Source organism: Rhamphochromis sp. 'chilingali', assembly GCF_963969265.1.
Source record: "Rhamphochromis sp. 'chilingali' genome assembly, chromosome: 4".
NCBI classification, from domain to species: domain Eukaryota; kingdom Metazoa; phylum Chordata; class Actinopteri; order Cichliformes; family Cichlidae; genus Rhamphochromis; species Rhamphochromis sp. 'chilingali'.
In genome coordinates, this window is record NC_137948.1 from 20,507,378 (window position 1) to 20,522,311 (window position 14,934).

The 14,934-nt window shown below is 40.0% G+C and overlaps 2 protein-coding genes across 2 annotated transcripts; both read right to left on the bottom strand.

Annotated features, from left to right (window-relative positions):
• Positions 1-34: 34 nt before the first annotated feature.
• Positions 35-6,696, bottom strand: ugdh (UDP-glucose 6-dehydrogenase). Its single transcript, XM_080881314.1, has 12 exons — positions 6,479-6,696; positions 5,353-5,514; positions 4,810-4,911; positions 4,208-4,408; positions 3,934-4,131; positions 2,898-3,045; positions 2,718-2,812; positions 2,371-2,501; positions 1,972-2,111; positions 952-1,043; positions 735-845; positions 35-630 (listed from the first exon to the last, which is right to left on the bottom strand). Exons 2-12 carry the CDS (start codon positions 5,512-5,514, stop codon positions 520-522), a joined length of 1,491 nt encoding a protein of 496 aa, XP_080737440.1. The 5' UTR covers positions 6,479-6,696; the 3' UTR covers positions 35-519.
• A 616-nt stretch (positions 6,697-7,312) lies between these two features.
• map9 (microtubule-associated protein 9) lies at positions 7,313-14,257 on the bottom strand. Its single transcript, XM_080880306.1, has 13 exons — positions 13,960-14,257; positions 13,773-13,863; positions 12,780-13,301; positions 12,532-12,698; positions 12,331-12,424; positions 11,828-11,895; positions 11,278-11,339; positions 11,024-11,186; positions 10,582-10,668; positions 10,327-10,488; positions 10,094-10,239; positions 9,620-9,755; positions 7,313-8,452 (listed from the first exon to the last, which is right to left on the bottom strand). Exons 1-13 carry the CDS (start codon positions 14,029-14,031, stop codon positions 8,333-8,335), a joined length of 1,890 nt encoding a protein of 629 aa, XP_080736432.1. The 5' UTR covers positions 14,032-14,257; the 3' UTR covers positions 7,313-8,332.
• Between the last annotated feature and the right edge of the window lie 677 nt (positions 14,258-14,934).

The following is a 14,934-nucleotide window of genomic DNA, read 5'->3' on the forward strand; positions in this document are numbered from 1 at the left end:
AGAAATAAAAGTCTTAAAGGTCACATTTTTGCAGTTTGTCATTTCTTAATTATTTTTTTTTTTATTATTACTTTTGAAACAGACAAAACAGAAAAATTAATTTACTTGCATTGGCCCTTTTGAGTAAACAGCCACAGATATTGAGGACAGACTAACATACAGTAGATTTATAAAAAATACTATAAGTATAAAATTTGTGATTTAGAACAATAGTTGATTGTACAGTAAATATAACACTCAGGCTGATAGTGTTCATCAGAAATCAGTCCAACAGGTGTACCTGATATGTGAAATGTATAAAACTAACCGCATATGGAATGCTTTAATCAAAAACAAAAAACAATCATTCACAAATTTTGGATTCAAGGATCAGCAGCTCTCATCCAATCCCCCCCACACACACTGTTCATCGGGCATGATACAGCATCTGAGGGAGAAGGATCTGGATTGTTTCACCAGCTACAGGGGGGGAAAGGCTAGGAGGAATCTGCTGCATGTTGAGTGATGAAGAAATGAGTTTCAGACTTTTGCTTTGCTGGTGGGAACGTCGCTGGCAGTGATTCGAGGACCAGCAGCTGCTGGAGTGTAGGGGATTCGTGCTGGTGTCACCTTTTTACCGATGGTCTCAATCTGCAGACAGGAAAACAAACAAACCAAAAAAACCAAAACTTAAATACTTTGGATTTTTACATGATGGAGGGGTTGGAACTTTTTTTTTTTTTTGTAAATCTTACCTGGAAGCCAAGGCTCTGGAGATGAGGGTGAAGGTGGTCCAGCACTCTGCGGCCATCAAACATGAAAGCCGGCTTCAGCATGTTCTTGTAAATCTTATCGTAGTCCAGTTCCTGTGGTGGGATTAAGCAGATATGACTATTAAAATGTTTTCTCACATATTCCTCAAATACGAAGCATTTAAAAAAAATAAAAGTAGTAGTAAAATGTAACTGGGACCTTAAACATGTCCCACTCTGTGCAGATGACCAATGCATGAGCGCTCTGGCAAGCCTCATAAGGGTCTGATGTCACAGTCACCAACTCAGACACTAAAAATGAAGAACAGTTCAAACAAATTAGTGTTAGTGAGTGCTGCTTTAGTTACTGATAAAGCAACTGAAAGTTACTGAGATCTCAGTGGCATCTAAGAGAAGCAATATCTAATGTGGTTCTCTCTGCTACAGCTGCCACGCCCGCCTGCTCTTCACACCTGCTGTTTGTGAGGGACAGCCAATCAGAAGAGAGGAAAGACAAACACTTTCTGCACCAAGGCCCAGTAAAAGCCAAACAATGATCATTTTGAAATGTGAATTGTACCAAAGTTCAAGAATGAAAATATGGAGCAGGAATGGAGCAAAAACAGGCGATGTTTAAGAAGTTTAGTCGCTTCTGACATGGTGTGTCCCTATCCTATCTTAGGTTCTCTTGAAAATGTCCTTTACACCCACCCAAAGATAACATTGGTGGGTGTAGAGGACATGATATACTTTGTTGGCTTAAATTCTCCCCAACAGACAATTTGAACAATTACAGCACAGTCAGAGTTACAGTTTTATAAATCTTATTAAATACATCCTGGAATTCTGGTTTATTTTCAAGTCCTATCAGATTTTATTATCAGAAAAGGAGTAGTCATTTAATAGTTTTGATCTTAAAGGTGTTTGATTATAACATCATTACCTCTCCTGTCTGCATGTAAAGTGTCAAGCTCGAGCCCGTAACCAGTTTGCTTAGCAATGCCCTGTACAAAGGTAACACCACCCACAGAGCAGCATCTCTATAGCTCACTTATTACCACATTACAATCATGTTTATTTAAGCTGTCTGCAGCCAGGTACTGAAGTGAGCTGAAGGTGTCTTTACACTAAACCACCTGGTTCACTCATACAGACATGAAGTAAATCAGGGTGTTGACAAAAATAAACTACACAATGAGTTTTTCAGTACTGCACTGCAACCTGCAAACTGCACACACACCTCTCTCTGGGTTGTCCTCGGAGATGCTGGGCTGGGAGAGGTCGTGAATGATTTGCTCTTTAAGGACTTTGGGGTCATAGATGAACAGCTTGGCGCCCTCATCCATCAGGTACTTAGAAATGTAGATACTGGACGACTCCCTGGAGTTACACAACACACGTGCACACACGAACACCTTGATGTCAGCTCCAATCGAGGTTACAGTTCACAGATGCACATTAAAGCAGTCAGCAGTGACTCTGCAGGTTTTGTATGTACAAAGAGCAAACCCAGGGTTTGAAATGGGCTCTTCATTATCCTTTCATACACTGAGGTTTATGATTAACAAAAGTTTAACAAAGCCATTTCAAGTGAATCAAAACGGGAAAGAAATGGCCAAAATAAAAGGAGGAGACCCACCTCGTGTCACCCGTGTCCTTTTTGAAGGAGAAGCCCAGCAGGGCGATCTTTTTGCCAGTAACAGTGTTGAAGAGACAGTCGATGATCCTGCAGGCAAACCGTCGTCTTTGGTACTCATTCATGTCGATCACCTTAAAAAAATAAAATAAAATAAAATAAGTGCTACTGTCACTACTCAGTACTAGATGTACAAGTTGTTTAATTGGAAATAAACAGTTATGTCCAAAATGTTCTGCATTGATTCTGCCACAAAATCTCCCTTAGCCTAAGGCGAAGTGTTCAGTCATTCGGGAGAGGCTCTGACTTCAGCCACTACTCCTCCTCATCTAAAGGAGCGTCGCTCTCACCTGCTGCCAATAGGAAGCCACCTCAGGCAGGTTGAGGGCCTCGCACAGATACACCAGATTCAGCACATCCTTCTGGAAACAGCTTCCACCGAAACCTGTACGAGGCATCAGAAACAGCAAAGAGATGAACGGGAAACATTCGTACATGTTCAGCGGATGTGAAAACAAACTGTCTCTCACCTACGCTGGCTTTAAGGAACTTGTTCCCTATTCTCTGGTCCATGCCGATCGCCTTGGCCACTTCCTCCACGTCGGCTCCAGTGGCCTCGCACAGAGCACTGATACTGTTGATGCTGCTGATTCGCTGTGCCAGGAATGCATTAGCTGCCTGCACACAGACACACAGGAATACTCGTTTAGCTCTGTGATAAGGACAAGTACTGTGATAATCACTTACACACTTCTCATACACCAGGCCACTCAGCGATGACAGAAGGAGACTCACAAATCCAATTAAAAAAAGTTTATTTTTTTTATCAAACGAACAAAGACCTGAAATTGAGCCGTGGTGTGTGTAATCAATGTGATCCGTAGTGCAAGTGAATGCACGAGTCAAGAGATGGTGCATTCAAGGACATTTAGTCCAACAAGCAAACCAAGAAGCCACAGAAATCAAATGTGACTCAGGGCAGGAGAGACGCCCAGCAACTAACTCCAAGAGCTTTTATAGAGCACTGGCACTGGGCGAAGATGTTACTGAATGGAAACATTCAGCCAGAGCGCTTCTCAATTTCCTGCATAAAAGGACCGCTTCACAGACAGACTGAAAGGTAGGGTGGAGTGGATCGTCTCACACACATGAAATAAATAACTAAATACAACGTTTTCGCTAAATGAGTAACAACTAGCTGATTAAAATTGATCATAGAAATTAATTGACAGCACAAAGTAAAAGTTGATGTCTTAATAATTTACACAGTTTATTTTCTACAAGCAGAGTTCATCTATCTGACCCTTTTTCCATGTTTTATATACCCTTCAATATACGGATTAAATAAAGAGCAGCTATTTGGAAACAGATTAATAAACACAAATCTAATCTATGTAGTTCTGGTAATTTATTTTTTTATTGACTGTTAAATATTAAAAATATTAATCATGAGATATTTTCCAAGAAAACTGGCCTTTTTTTGCAAACGATTAATAAATTGCTACAACAACCAACAGATTTACGAAACTGTTCTCTGTGGTCGACCTCACCCAGAGGTTCACTCACCAGCTTTGAGAGCTCAGATGACCACGTGTTGGTGGTGATGATGCGCTCCTTGGGGACCCAGTGCTCATATACAGCACACAACGCTCTGATCGCCTTTTGACCTTCAGCAGTCTCATCTCCACCAATCAGGACGCGATCTGGCTCCTTCAGATCCCGCACCGCCGTTCCTTCTGCGAGGAACTCTGGGTTGGACAGCACCTGAAGCGGCAGCACAACTTTAGAAACAAGCAGCTCAGCAAAGGTCGAAGAGCTTTGTTCACGTGACGGTACGCACTTGCAGGTTGAGGCTGGGTTTGGTGTTGGCGTCAAATATCCGTCTAATGCTCTCGGCGGCGCGCACTGGCACCGTACTCTTCTCCGTGACAATCTTGTAGCCGTCGGACATCTCGACAATGCGCCGGGCGCACGCCTCGATGAACTTCAGGTCAGCCGCGCGACCTTTCCCCATCCCGTAAGTCTTTGTTGGGGTGTTCACCTGGAGGAGTGCAAGGAGAGGTGCAGTTTAATTATGTCAGTGGGCCAAACAAGCAAAACCAGTGTGTGATGGAGAACCCTAATGAAATTTTGGTCGATCATTATCGGCCTGTGTTGAACTGTATATTTGGAACAAGATAGAAACTTAATGCAGAAAGGAGAAAAGTGGAGTAAATTAGAAACTGTGTCATTACAGAGCCGTTACACATCACAGCTGAGCAGAACGTGTTCTGCATAGCATGTTACATGCGTTGCTGAGAAGTTAAATAATAAGGCCACAATCTCCTCTTTTAAATACAACTGAAGACTGACAGACATCTTTCACTTATATTCAACCACCGAATATCCAGGATCAGTCGGGCTCTAGGGCTGTGTGTGTGTGGAGCTAAATGATGGACTCACAGAGATAAAGACGAGGTCTGCGTCCCTGATAGCCGAGTCTATGTCTGTGGAAAAAAACAAATTTCTTCCTCTGCATGATTCAACCACCTCCTTCAGTCCAGGCTGAAATGGGAGGAAGTGAGAGGCCGTGTTAGTAAGACAGCAGGAAAAATAAACGTGAAGAGTGCAACACCAGCTCACAGTGACCACTGACTAACCTTAAACTACTCACGATGATGCAATACACCGTGGTCAGAGTTGACGTAGAAAAGTTGCAACACAGTAATTTAGGTTTCATTTTGTCCATGAGGTGGAGCAATGTTTAACAAAAACATTTGCCTGGAACTGTTGCCTGGCTACACCTACTCCTTTAACACTTTAATGAATCTGAACACTTTACTGCTTTTCTGAGATGCTGAATATTAATCTCAAGCTGCACATATCAGGATAATAGCCTATGACCTACTCCTGCTTGTTAAAGTTTAACCAGATCTCTAATAATTAATCTTGTCCTACTATCCTCAGCGCCACGTTTTTTGTTTTTTTTAAATAATGGCACGCTACCTCATAAATGGGCAGAGTGTCAGAATTCCAGGCCTTGATTCGAGACTCATTGACGTCCACAACAGTCACTGTGATTTCCGGGCACATCTGGGCGATGACGCTGCATGTTGGGCCTCCTACGTAACCCGCACCAATGCAACAGATCCTCTTTATTTGAAACATCTGGGGAGGACACAACACAGAGCTATAAAGTTATCAAGTGAACACACTTCCCTGCAAATAAAGAGATAAAGTACCCATCAAGCAAGCCTTATTTGTACACATTTCAGTGCTTGCCAACAGCTTATCAGTGGGTTTGCCAGATAAGAAAATAAGAGGAGGGGGTCCCAAGGAGTCCTGGACAGTTTTTGCTCCAAATCACTTAAAAAAAAAAAACAATTTATAAAGATTTGAAGATGAAGAGTAAGTAGTAATCGATGATCTCACTCATAATTTCAGCTTCATAACAATACAATCTTTGTCAACAAAATCTTTTTTTTAAAATGAATTTGCTATCATGAAAGTCGGTATGTATATGAAAAAACATGAAAACTGTGGCTCAAATAGTCGAGGACAAACCATTTTAACAGCATCTCAAACATATTTCTAATAGTTTAAACGTTATAGATCCAGTTTCTCTGCAGATGATGACTGGAATATTAGTGCATAAGAAGCAAGTAAAACGCTACCATCCAACTATCAAAATAACAGAAAATTACAGTAATGACTAGTTCCGTCACAGGAAAATAATTGCTTTGCTGATGCCTCAACTTTACAAGTCAGGTAAGCTGATTCCCTGTTACACAGAGGGGAGTGGCTCCTCCCAAATAATTAGATTTTCTGTCTAAAATCCTCCTCGGGAGTACTTCACCTCCTCGGTGGTGCCGCGGTAATAGTTGCCAGGTGCACAGTTGTAGCCTGGTGGAATATAAAGAGCCTTTTATTGCAGCTCAGCCACGTCAAGCAGAGATGAAAAATGAGCCCTTTATCGGTGATGCCTTTCACTTAGTTCGCGTTGATGTGGCACATCGACAGGAGAACGATGAAGCTACTTTAAGTTCTGTTCCTTCAAACAGGGAGAACTAAACACGAAAATGAATGAGTGGGTAAGTGTTTGTTGTCAGCGGGTTAGCTAACGGTTCGTTACCTCTGCCAGCTCGACAGTCTCTGAACTTCAGTAATGCGCAGACTGTGTTAGCTCTTCCGCTAAATGTGTCCTGTCCCGGCGTCAAACCCACGGCCACGGTTCCGTTGCACACGATAAATGAAAGCAAACCAGAGCTCGACGTATAAAAACCACACTAATGAAATCTCTGCAACAACTTTCCTCACCTGGACCTCAACCTAAAGTGAAGCGCTTCTTCGGAGAAACCACTATTTATTTACTGGTCAGACTTCCGGCATCATACCTTCAAAGTAAAAGCATTTTACACCGTTATCTAGAGAGCTGTGGTTAGAAGTTTACAGTCATCATGGACATGAATGTCATGGTAATTGTTCTTTTTCCGAGATGAAATAATTGTATAGTATCCATCTTTCATGAGTTAAGACAGCAAATATTGGACTGACCAATTCTCAGAACAATGCAAAGCTCCATGGAACTCAGTGGAGATCTAAAAGGGAGAATCATAGCTTCATAGTCAGGAAGGTCTCTTAGAGCCACTTCTAAACAACTGCAGATTCCAGGGTGATTAGTTCAAATAATTGTACAAATTATTCAAACGTGTTCAGCAACAACCCAGAGACCACTAAGAATCAAGCCTGCCATTAAGAACTGCTGGAATATCAACCCCCTAACCTCAACCCTGTTGAAAATTTGTGAACTACAGTTAAAAGTCAACTCCATGCCAGGAAAGCAACCAATTTAAAGTTGTTTTTTTAAACCATGTTTAGAATTCTGTCAAATAAATGAAAGAAGCTTGAAGCATTTCTGAGATGCTGTATTTGAATCTCAAAGGTGAGCATATCAATACAGCCTATGACCAACTGCTGCTAGTTAAAGCTTTACCAGATCTCTAACAATTAATCCTGTCCGACTATCCTCATATCAGCTTTTTAGATAATGGTATTATGAATGAGAATTAACGGGACCCATTGACCTCCACAACAGTCACCGTGATCTCTGGGCACATCTGGGCGATGACTCTGCATTTTGGGCCTCCTACATGTCAGTTAATTCTCTAATTCCATTTGAGCTGTGAAAATAGGAGCCTGTGTAAAACAATTATTCAATATTTAGTTAAATCCCCAGAATTAAAACAGGAAGTCTGCACCTCAAAATCTACTGTGGTGGTGTACAGAGGCAAAATACAAAAACCTGTCTTCCTCCAAATACTTATAAACATAACTGTGGGTGAGAAGTTATTAAGTAATTACTGAAATGCCCTTACAATACAAAAAATAAATAAATCATTTGCAGGTTTGTGAGTTCTTCTTAACCAGAAGACAAAAATAAACATTAAAAGGGAATCAGCAAAAACAACAACAACAATGTTAAACTGCTTTACTGCACATTCTCATGTTAAGCCCTAATTGTCTGTTGTTTTATTGAAAATTTTATCTTAACTTTTAATTCTAAGTTGTTTTTCAACTGTAATTTCAATCATAATATGATATTTAATTGGGTGTAACGTGTCCTTGAGTGCCTGTAAAGGGCCTTTAAATACATTCATTATTATTATCATCATTATTATTATTATTATTACATGCTAAAGCATAAACATATTTATAAAAATAATCAAATACAATTTTAAAAAATTAAATACATGAATTTTTCCTTGACATATCACAAAATCATTCTGTCCCACAACTGTTTCCAATTTTGCAAACATCTGAGTTAGAAAACATATAAAAATATAAACACACACTAGATCTGCTGTCTAATACAAAATCATATGAAAGTAGCTATCAGAGAACAACATACATTACAAACTTGCATTTGCAAAAACATGTAACATAGCACCAACAGACATTACACGGGTGTTATGTTACATTTTATTCGTCATCTTCGAAACGGTATGGTTTTATTTGGGGGGCTCCATGGTGGAGGTGGGCTGTCTCCGAGTATCTCTTGTATCCGTCTCTCTTCTCTGCGTCTCTTCTGCTCTAGATCTTTCCTTGCCTAAAGAACAACAAGAAAATCTGTGACACTAGCCACAAGGACAAGGACTGCTCACACATACAATATATTCAAAAATACTAGATTTGTACACCTGATAACAACGCCTTATACAACCAGAAATTAAGAAGACCGTGGGACAGTGGTGTGAACCTCATATTTAACTTAATAAAAGTTCAAATCAATTATGTATGTAACGGGTACTGACAGGGATGATGTGATCTCGTCTCTATAAATTAGTCTGAACATCGAGGGGGAAGATGGACTTCAGGCAGACAAAACAAAGCTCTGAGTCAAAGATCACGCCCATTATGATCTCAAGACACGTGTACAATTTCATAACTGTGGTCATGCTCTGAAAGCTCTATGAAATGGAGAGAGTTACTGCGCTACGAGTCACGCACATCCAAGGCAACACAACAAAAAACTCCGAGGTCAGGAAATGATTAATCAAAGAGGGAGTAAGGCTGGATATACAATACTGGGCAAAAGTCTTGAGCCATACCTGGTGCAATACCAACAAGCTTGAAAGTCAATATTTCATACGAATACTTTTATTACTGCATGGTGATCCACAAGAAAAAACAAAGAAATCCTCTAAAAATGAGTTCAAAAATGTCCAGCAGACCTTCAGAAAGCCTGGAGATTTATCACTCAACGCCAAGTCTGGCTCCTTGGAAGCAAAATATAAACAAATGAGGGATGGATCAACAGTTTTGCACAGTACTGTACATATTTAATTTGAGCTTTATGTGTAAAATGCAGGCTCATTTGGCCAAAAAGTTACACAAACAAAAAATATATTTAGATGCTGATTTAATCTACAATCTATATAACGTAAGGTTCTGATCTTATTAAGCTATCACACTTTTTTTTATTTTAAAAACTTTCAGAAAAAATTCTCAGAAACAGAATGAGGTAAAAGCATTAAATCAGAAGAAATTCACAACATTTTCATTAAAGATATGCTGAAACAGTTGGTTGAACGTTCAGATTTTCCCCTCCTGAGCAGTGAAATCTGTCAGTGCCATCTAAGTAGTCACAAAAGAAGAGTTCACACTGGAGCCTGGTCGCGACTGCTAAGCGAGAGACCATCTGTCTCATGAACAAAAAAGGATGCGGCGAGCAGCACCTCAGATGCTGGTAATAATCATTAATAATTCTACTTACCAGCCAGTTTTCATACACCTCTAAAGCCATTTTATCTCTTTCTTCCTTCATGTATTTCTCCTCCTCCGCTTTATTTTTGATTTCTTTGCGCTCTGACGTGAATTTGTCATCGATAACTTCTTTCTTCTTTTCACACCTTAATCATGTTTAAAAAGAGGATTAAAAAATCAGTATACATGACTTTTCTGTGAGGTTTTTAGAAATAAACAGTGGATGAAGATCTGAGCTTTGACTGCCATCTGGTGGGCGATATTTTTCAACCCGGCACCACAGCTGTTACAAGTTTTATTAAACATATATGCACATTTAAATCTATGTATTACCACCACTAAAAGCAAAGCTCAGTCATCTTTTGGATCTGTTGTTCAGACCATTCTGCAAAAAATGAATTCTCAGTGCCTTAAAAAAAGAGATATCTCTTTTCATCACCTTTAAATAAATGGGACAAATTAATAATGAATGATTTCCACTCACCAGTTAGAAAAGGCAGACCTGCTGTCCCTTTTTCTCACCTCCTCCTGTTCTTTGTTTTTAAGCTTCAATTTATTTTCAGCCTCCTTTTGTTTTCTGTAATTCTCTTTTAGCAGATGATCATGCTCACGTTTCCATTTCTCAAACACCTTTAATTGTTATTAAAATACCAAATTAACCTCACGGATACACACAAGCAATCTCATTATAGGTGTCAGAGTGATGTATGCTTTTACCTGTTGAGCAGTCTGCCTTTTTTCTTCTTTCTCCTCAGCTGCTTTTTGTTCTTTTCTAATCACAGCTTCCTTCTCTTTGGCCTTAGATTTGAGGCTTTCTGCCTTCTTTTTCTTCCAAGCCTCATAGAACGCAACAGCATCTTCTTTTTTAGCCTCCTCTTCCTGTTTGTTTTTTGAAAAAAATTGAAGAGCATCCATGTAATCTTTAAAGCTTGTAAGGTGCTCTGTAGTTTGTCTAAAACACAGATGACTCACCTTTTCCTTTTTTTCTTTCAACATGGCCTCTTTCTTCTTCAGTTGCATGTTCTCCCTCGACTTTTCCTTCTTCTTTTTGAGCCATTCCTTGTAAAAGTGAGGGTGGATTTTACTGGACTGAGAATGTGCTTTTGATACTCTGAGGCCCGCTTAACACATACACACATTCATTCAAATCTAAATGTTCAATGTGCAGTACATTGTTTTCTCCCAACAACTCACACGATTACGAAACACTCTTTTAATTTAGATTAGTAAAACCACTGCTACTCTATATTTAGCTGCATGGTTCTTCGGAGCAGTGCTGAGTAAGGTTTTCATTGTCTTTTACACACAGACTTTTAACTGTAGATATAAGGGTACGTCACAGTGCTTTTCTCCACTGCATGGCTGACAATGTAAAAAAAACTAGAAAAGACAACACCCTCAGAACCACACCGACCTGATAAATGGCAGCTCGGAGGGAATCTGCTTCTTGTGGCTGAGACTCTTGTAAAGAGACTTTACGGTCCAGAACTTTGAGAGACCCCAAATACTTGGACTCCACTTTCCTGGAGCATGCACTCTGAGATCTTGGAGTGGTCTTAGAGTGAGAACTCAAAGTCCTAATTTAAACAAAACAACAACAGAAAGGCCAGCTAAGTGATCAGGTCTGCTTCACACATAGAGCTCTGCTACTGCAGCTTGATTACCAACCTTGCTTCAACAGATTCCTCAGAGACATGAGAGAGATGAGCTGAGGGATCTCCTGAGCATCCCTGGAAGACAACAATGCACAGACTGAGCTCTTAGACTCTTGAAATGGAAGCAACCGGACTTGATTTTGGTTCGTGAAGATGTTTGACCTCTCATCCACAAGGCTTCTTCTATGTGTTCAATCTGGAATGCAGCGTAATGACGCATGCCTTGATTCATACCTTCAGACCCTCATGTGACCTTTAATAATTACAAGGTGGGTCAACAACTCTCAGGACCACCTCCAAGAGGACGACCTCGCTATAGGTTAAATACACAGAATTCTCCATCAGTTTTTAGAACATAAGAAGCCTCTTAGATGACATGTGTAACGTCTTCACAAACCTACAAAACAGTCCTGTTGCCTCAACTCAAGCGCTTAAGACTACCATCAGCCGAGTGACTGAAAACCCACACAAACTGAAGCTGGAGCTCTCCTCAGAATAAGCTGTGATTCATTAAAAAAAACTAAACTTCACAGCGACGTTACACAGTGCAGAATATGTCTTACAGTAAATTCTTCAAATGATGTGGAGTAGTTCCTCTCCTGCTCTTTGCTGTCATCAGAAATAAAGCCATCTAAAACAATAAAACAAATATTAAGAGCATTAATTAGACATGTAGCAAAAATATTGGTTATTTTCTTTTGACTTTTTAATGATTATTATAATGTGGAGTGATTGATTTTTCTCCCACAGTAGGTTTAAAAAAAAAAAAAAAAAAAAAATATATATATATATATATACATATATATTTAAACAACACATTTTTCTACATTTTTCTAAAGTCCAGATTTTAATGAATATTTTTTGTGTTAAATTTTGCTGCCCAAGTCAGTGCATAACTAATCAATAATTGCATGCAAACTCCAATACCTATAAATATAAAAGTATTTTTATTCTCCTCTTCCTTACGATTTGCTAACGTCACACCATATTATCTGTAGTTGCCCTTTTTTAAATGTCCTGAATAAAAAGAAAAAAAGGTTTTGAAGATTTTTTTTGTGATCATTACCTTTCGATCCAGAATCAACAGTGGACTTTGTGAGGAGTGCAGACCGTGCACTCTTATTTGAAGAGGGTGAAACTGTGTGGTCTCCTTCTGTCCACTATGATGAAACAACATCACAAACATCCTCTGATTATGAAAAGTTTCATTTTAGTTTGCAGCTTAAAACACTGATTAACAAAGCACAGCTGGACTGCAGCTCCTTACAGCTATGGTGCCAGATGTATCAGTTGAGAGAGGAATTGATACAGAAGAAGTCTGAGGCCTGCTGAGATCCTGAAAGTCTTCAGCTGGCTTCTCTGAAGTGTGAAAGCTCAATCTTAGGGTCCTTTGCCGGGGTTTAGGTCTTGGTGGCTCCCTCTCTGAAACACTATCTGAATGGTGACAGGTGTAAATCTAAATGTAAAATCTGCACTGATTCCTGATAGCAGTATTGTGTATTAAACTAAACAGACCTGCTGAAGCTGTGTGGTTCAGGTCACATGTTGATAACTGTGAAGTCTGTGAGCTTTCTTCAGCAGAAGAGCCGCTCTTTTGCTCTGGCCCTGGAGTTTCCACCACGCTGCTGTCAGATGGTAACGGTAAAGGCATGTCCAGGAGAGTATCGTCTGATGTTTGGTATGACAGAGATTTACTTGAGCTTTCTCTTGTGATCTGAGGATCAGCTGAATCCACACGAGCATTTTTAAACTGTGCGTCATCTGTGGAGCGTTGTGAAGATGCTGACCCATTAGAACTATCACGTGCAGCCGTGTGTGAGTCTAGGGGCTCGTTTTTTTCTTGTGACTCTGACGCAGTGGTGCTGTTGGAGGGAGAGCTGATTCTTTTTGTTTTCAGGAATGAAACTTTCTTTGTCCTCCTGTGTTTGTCTTCATCATCTGAGAGGTCAAAGTTGTTAATGATTTTGGCTTTATTCTTCCCAGCTTTGAGAGGATCTGTCTTCTTTTTTCTTAATTTAAGGAGTCTGTTTAAAAAATCTGAAAAACAAAAAGATAAACTGTCAACACACACTGTTGTTGTTGTTGTTTTTAATCAATCATCTTCTTCCCTCCCACCCTACCCCTAGCATCCCTTTCTGTCACACCGACCCTCTACATGTCCTCCTTCACTTACATCTAGGCAGCTCTACCTGCAGCATCCACTATCCCTCCTGTGCATGTCTTCAAACCATCTCAACCTTCTCTCTAGCTTTGTCTCCTGACAGCCTAACCCAAGCTGTCAATCTCAGTCGCTCCCATTGAAAATCCCAACATCTCCAGCTCTGCCACCTCCAGCTCCACTTCCAGTCTATTTTTCAGTATAACGCTCTCTAAACCATGCATCACAGCAGGTCTTACGTCCATCTTTTAAGCCTTCCCTTTAACCTTCGCTACTATCCCTCTGTAACAAATGAACTACTCCATTCACTTAGAGTCCTTTTTAGATATAATAACTCTTTTTCGTTATACCATCTTCATCTTCTTCGAAGTCATCAGAGTAGGTGTACTGATCTGTCTTGGCTTTGGTCGCCCTGGCAGAGACAGCAGCCTGGAGTTCATCCTAAAGCGACATAATTTCAGGTTAACATGATTCTCCTTTAATAATCAGGTTTAACTGAGCCGCTCATTTCTTATTTTGTTTAGAAACGGTCCTTACCTGAAATGTTGTTCTTTTAGATGTTTTCGGACTTTTTGAATAAGCAAGAGTCCCGTACTCCTGCTCGGTCATCCTAAAGCTGTAAACAGCTCCCTAAAATGCTAGCTGGGGTTCATTCGCTCGAGCTAATTAGCCTCTAAACACGTTATTAACCTCCCGTGCTGCTCTTCAAGCTTAATCACCTATTCTATACATATTTTTATGCCGATGTATAATGATACACGAGACCCTAAAGCCACGCTAGCATACTGAAGATACTGTGGGCTAGCGAAGTTGTTGATGGTAACCCAGGGAAACAGACGGACAGTTCCGTTTTAGCACTGCGCATGCTTAGAAGACTTAGGACAAGACTTGTTTCGGAAGGAATATGTTTGTTTATTTAATTATTAAAATGTCTAAACTATTGTGTTCAGTGCTTGGGAGACATGATTCATAGTTTTATAGTCCAAAGTTTATTTAAAGGTAACAAGAAGGCTAATTAGAGATAGACTATTTAAAACCTTCCTGCCGTGTTCAGGTCAAATCTGACCGATTTACAAATGTAAAAACTCATAACTATTGTGTTTTACATCCGATTTCCTTGAGGACTTGTGGCATCCTCCACACGATGCACTTGAACATCTAAAAGTGATGAGCACCTCTTTCGTTGAATTTTGAGTTTTTTAGGAAATTAATGGGAATCCACCCCTCACGCCCCTTTGGCCTCTGACCCCCTGAATACCTCACTGAATGGCCAAGTGAATGACCACTGAACGACCCACTGACCCACCCACTGAACTGAATCTGGTGGTGAAAAATGTTTCTTATGTTAATTTTAGAGCTGTTAAAACTGGCTGGTCACTTGTGACCAGAACACTACATGTAAGGGAAGGGGGGTTGCACACAACCAGAGGGCTATATAGCAAAAACACAATGAAGGAATTTTATGTGAAAAAATACTGTAACGTCAGAAGTTATCTACTTTATTTACCCAGT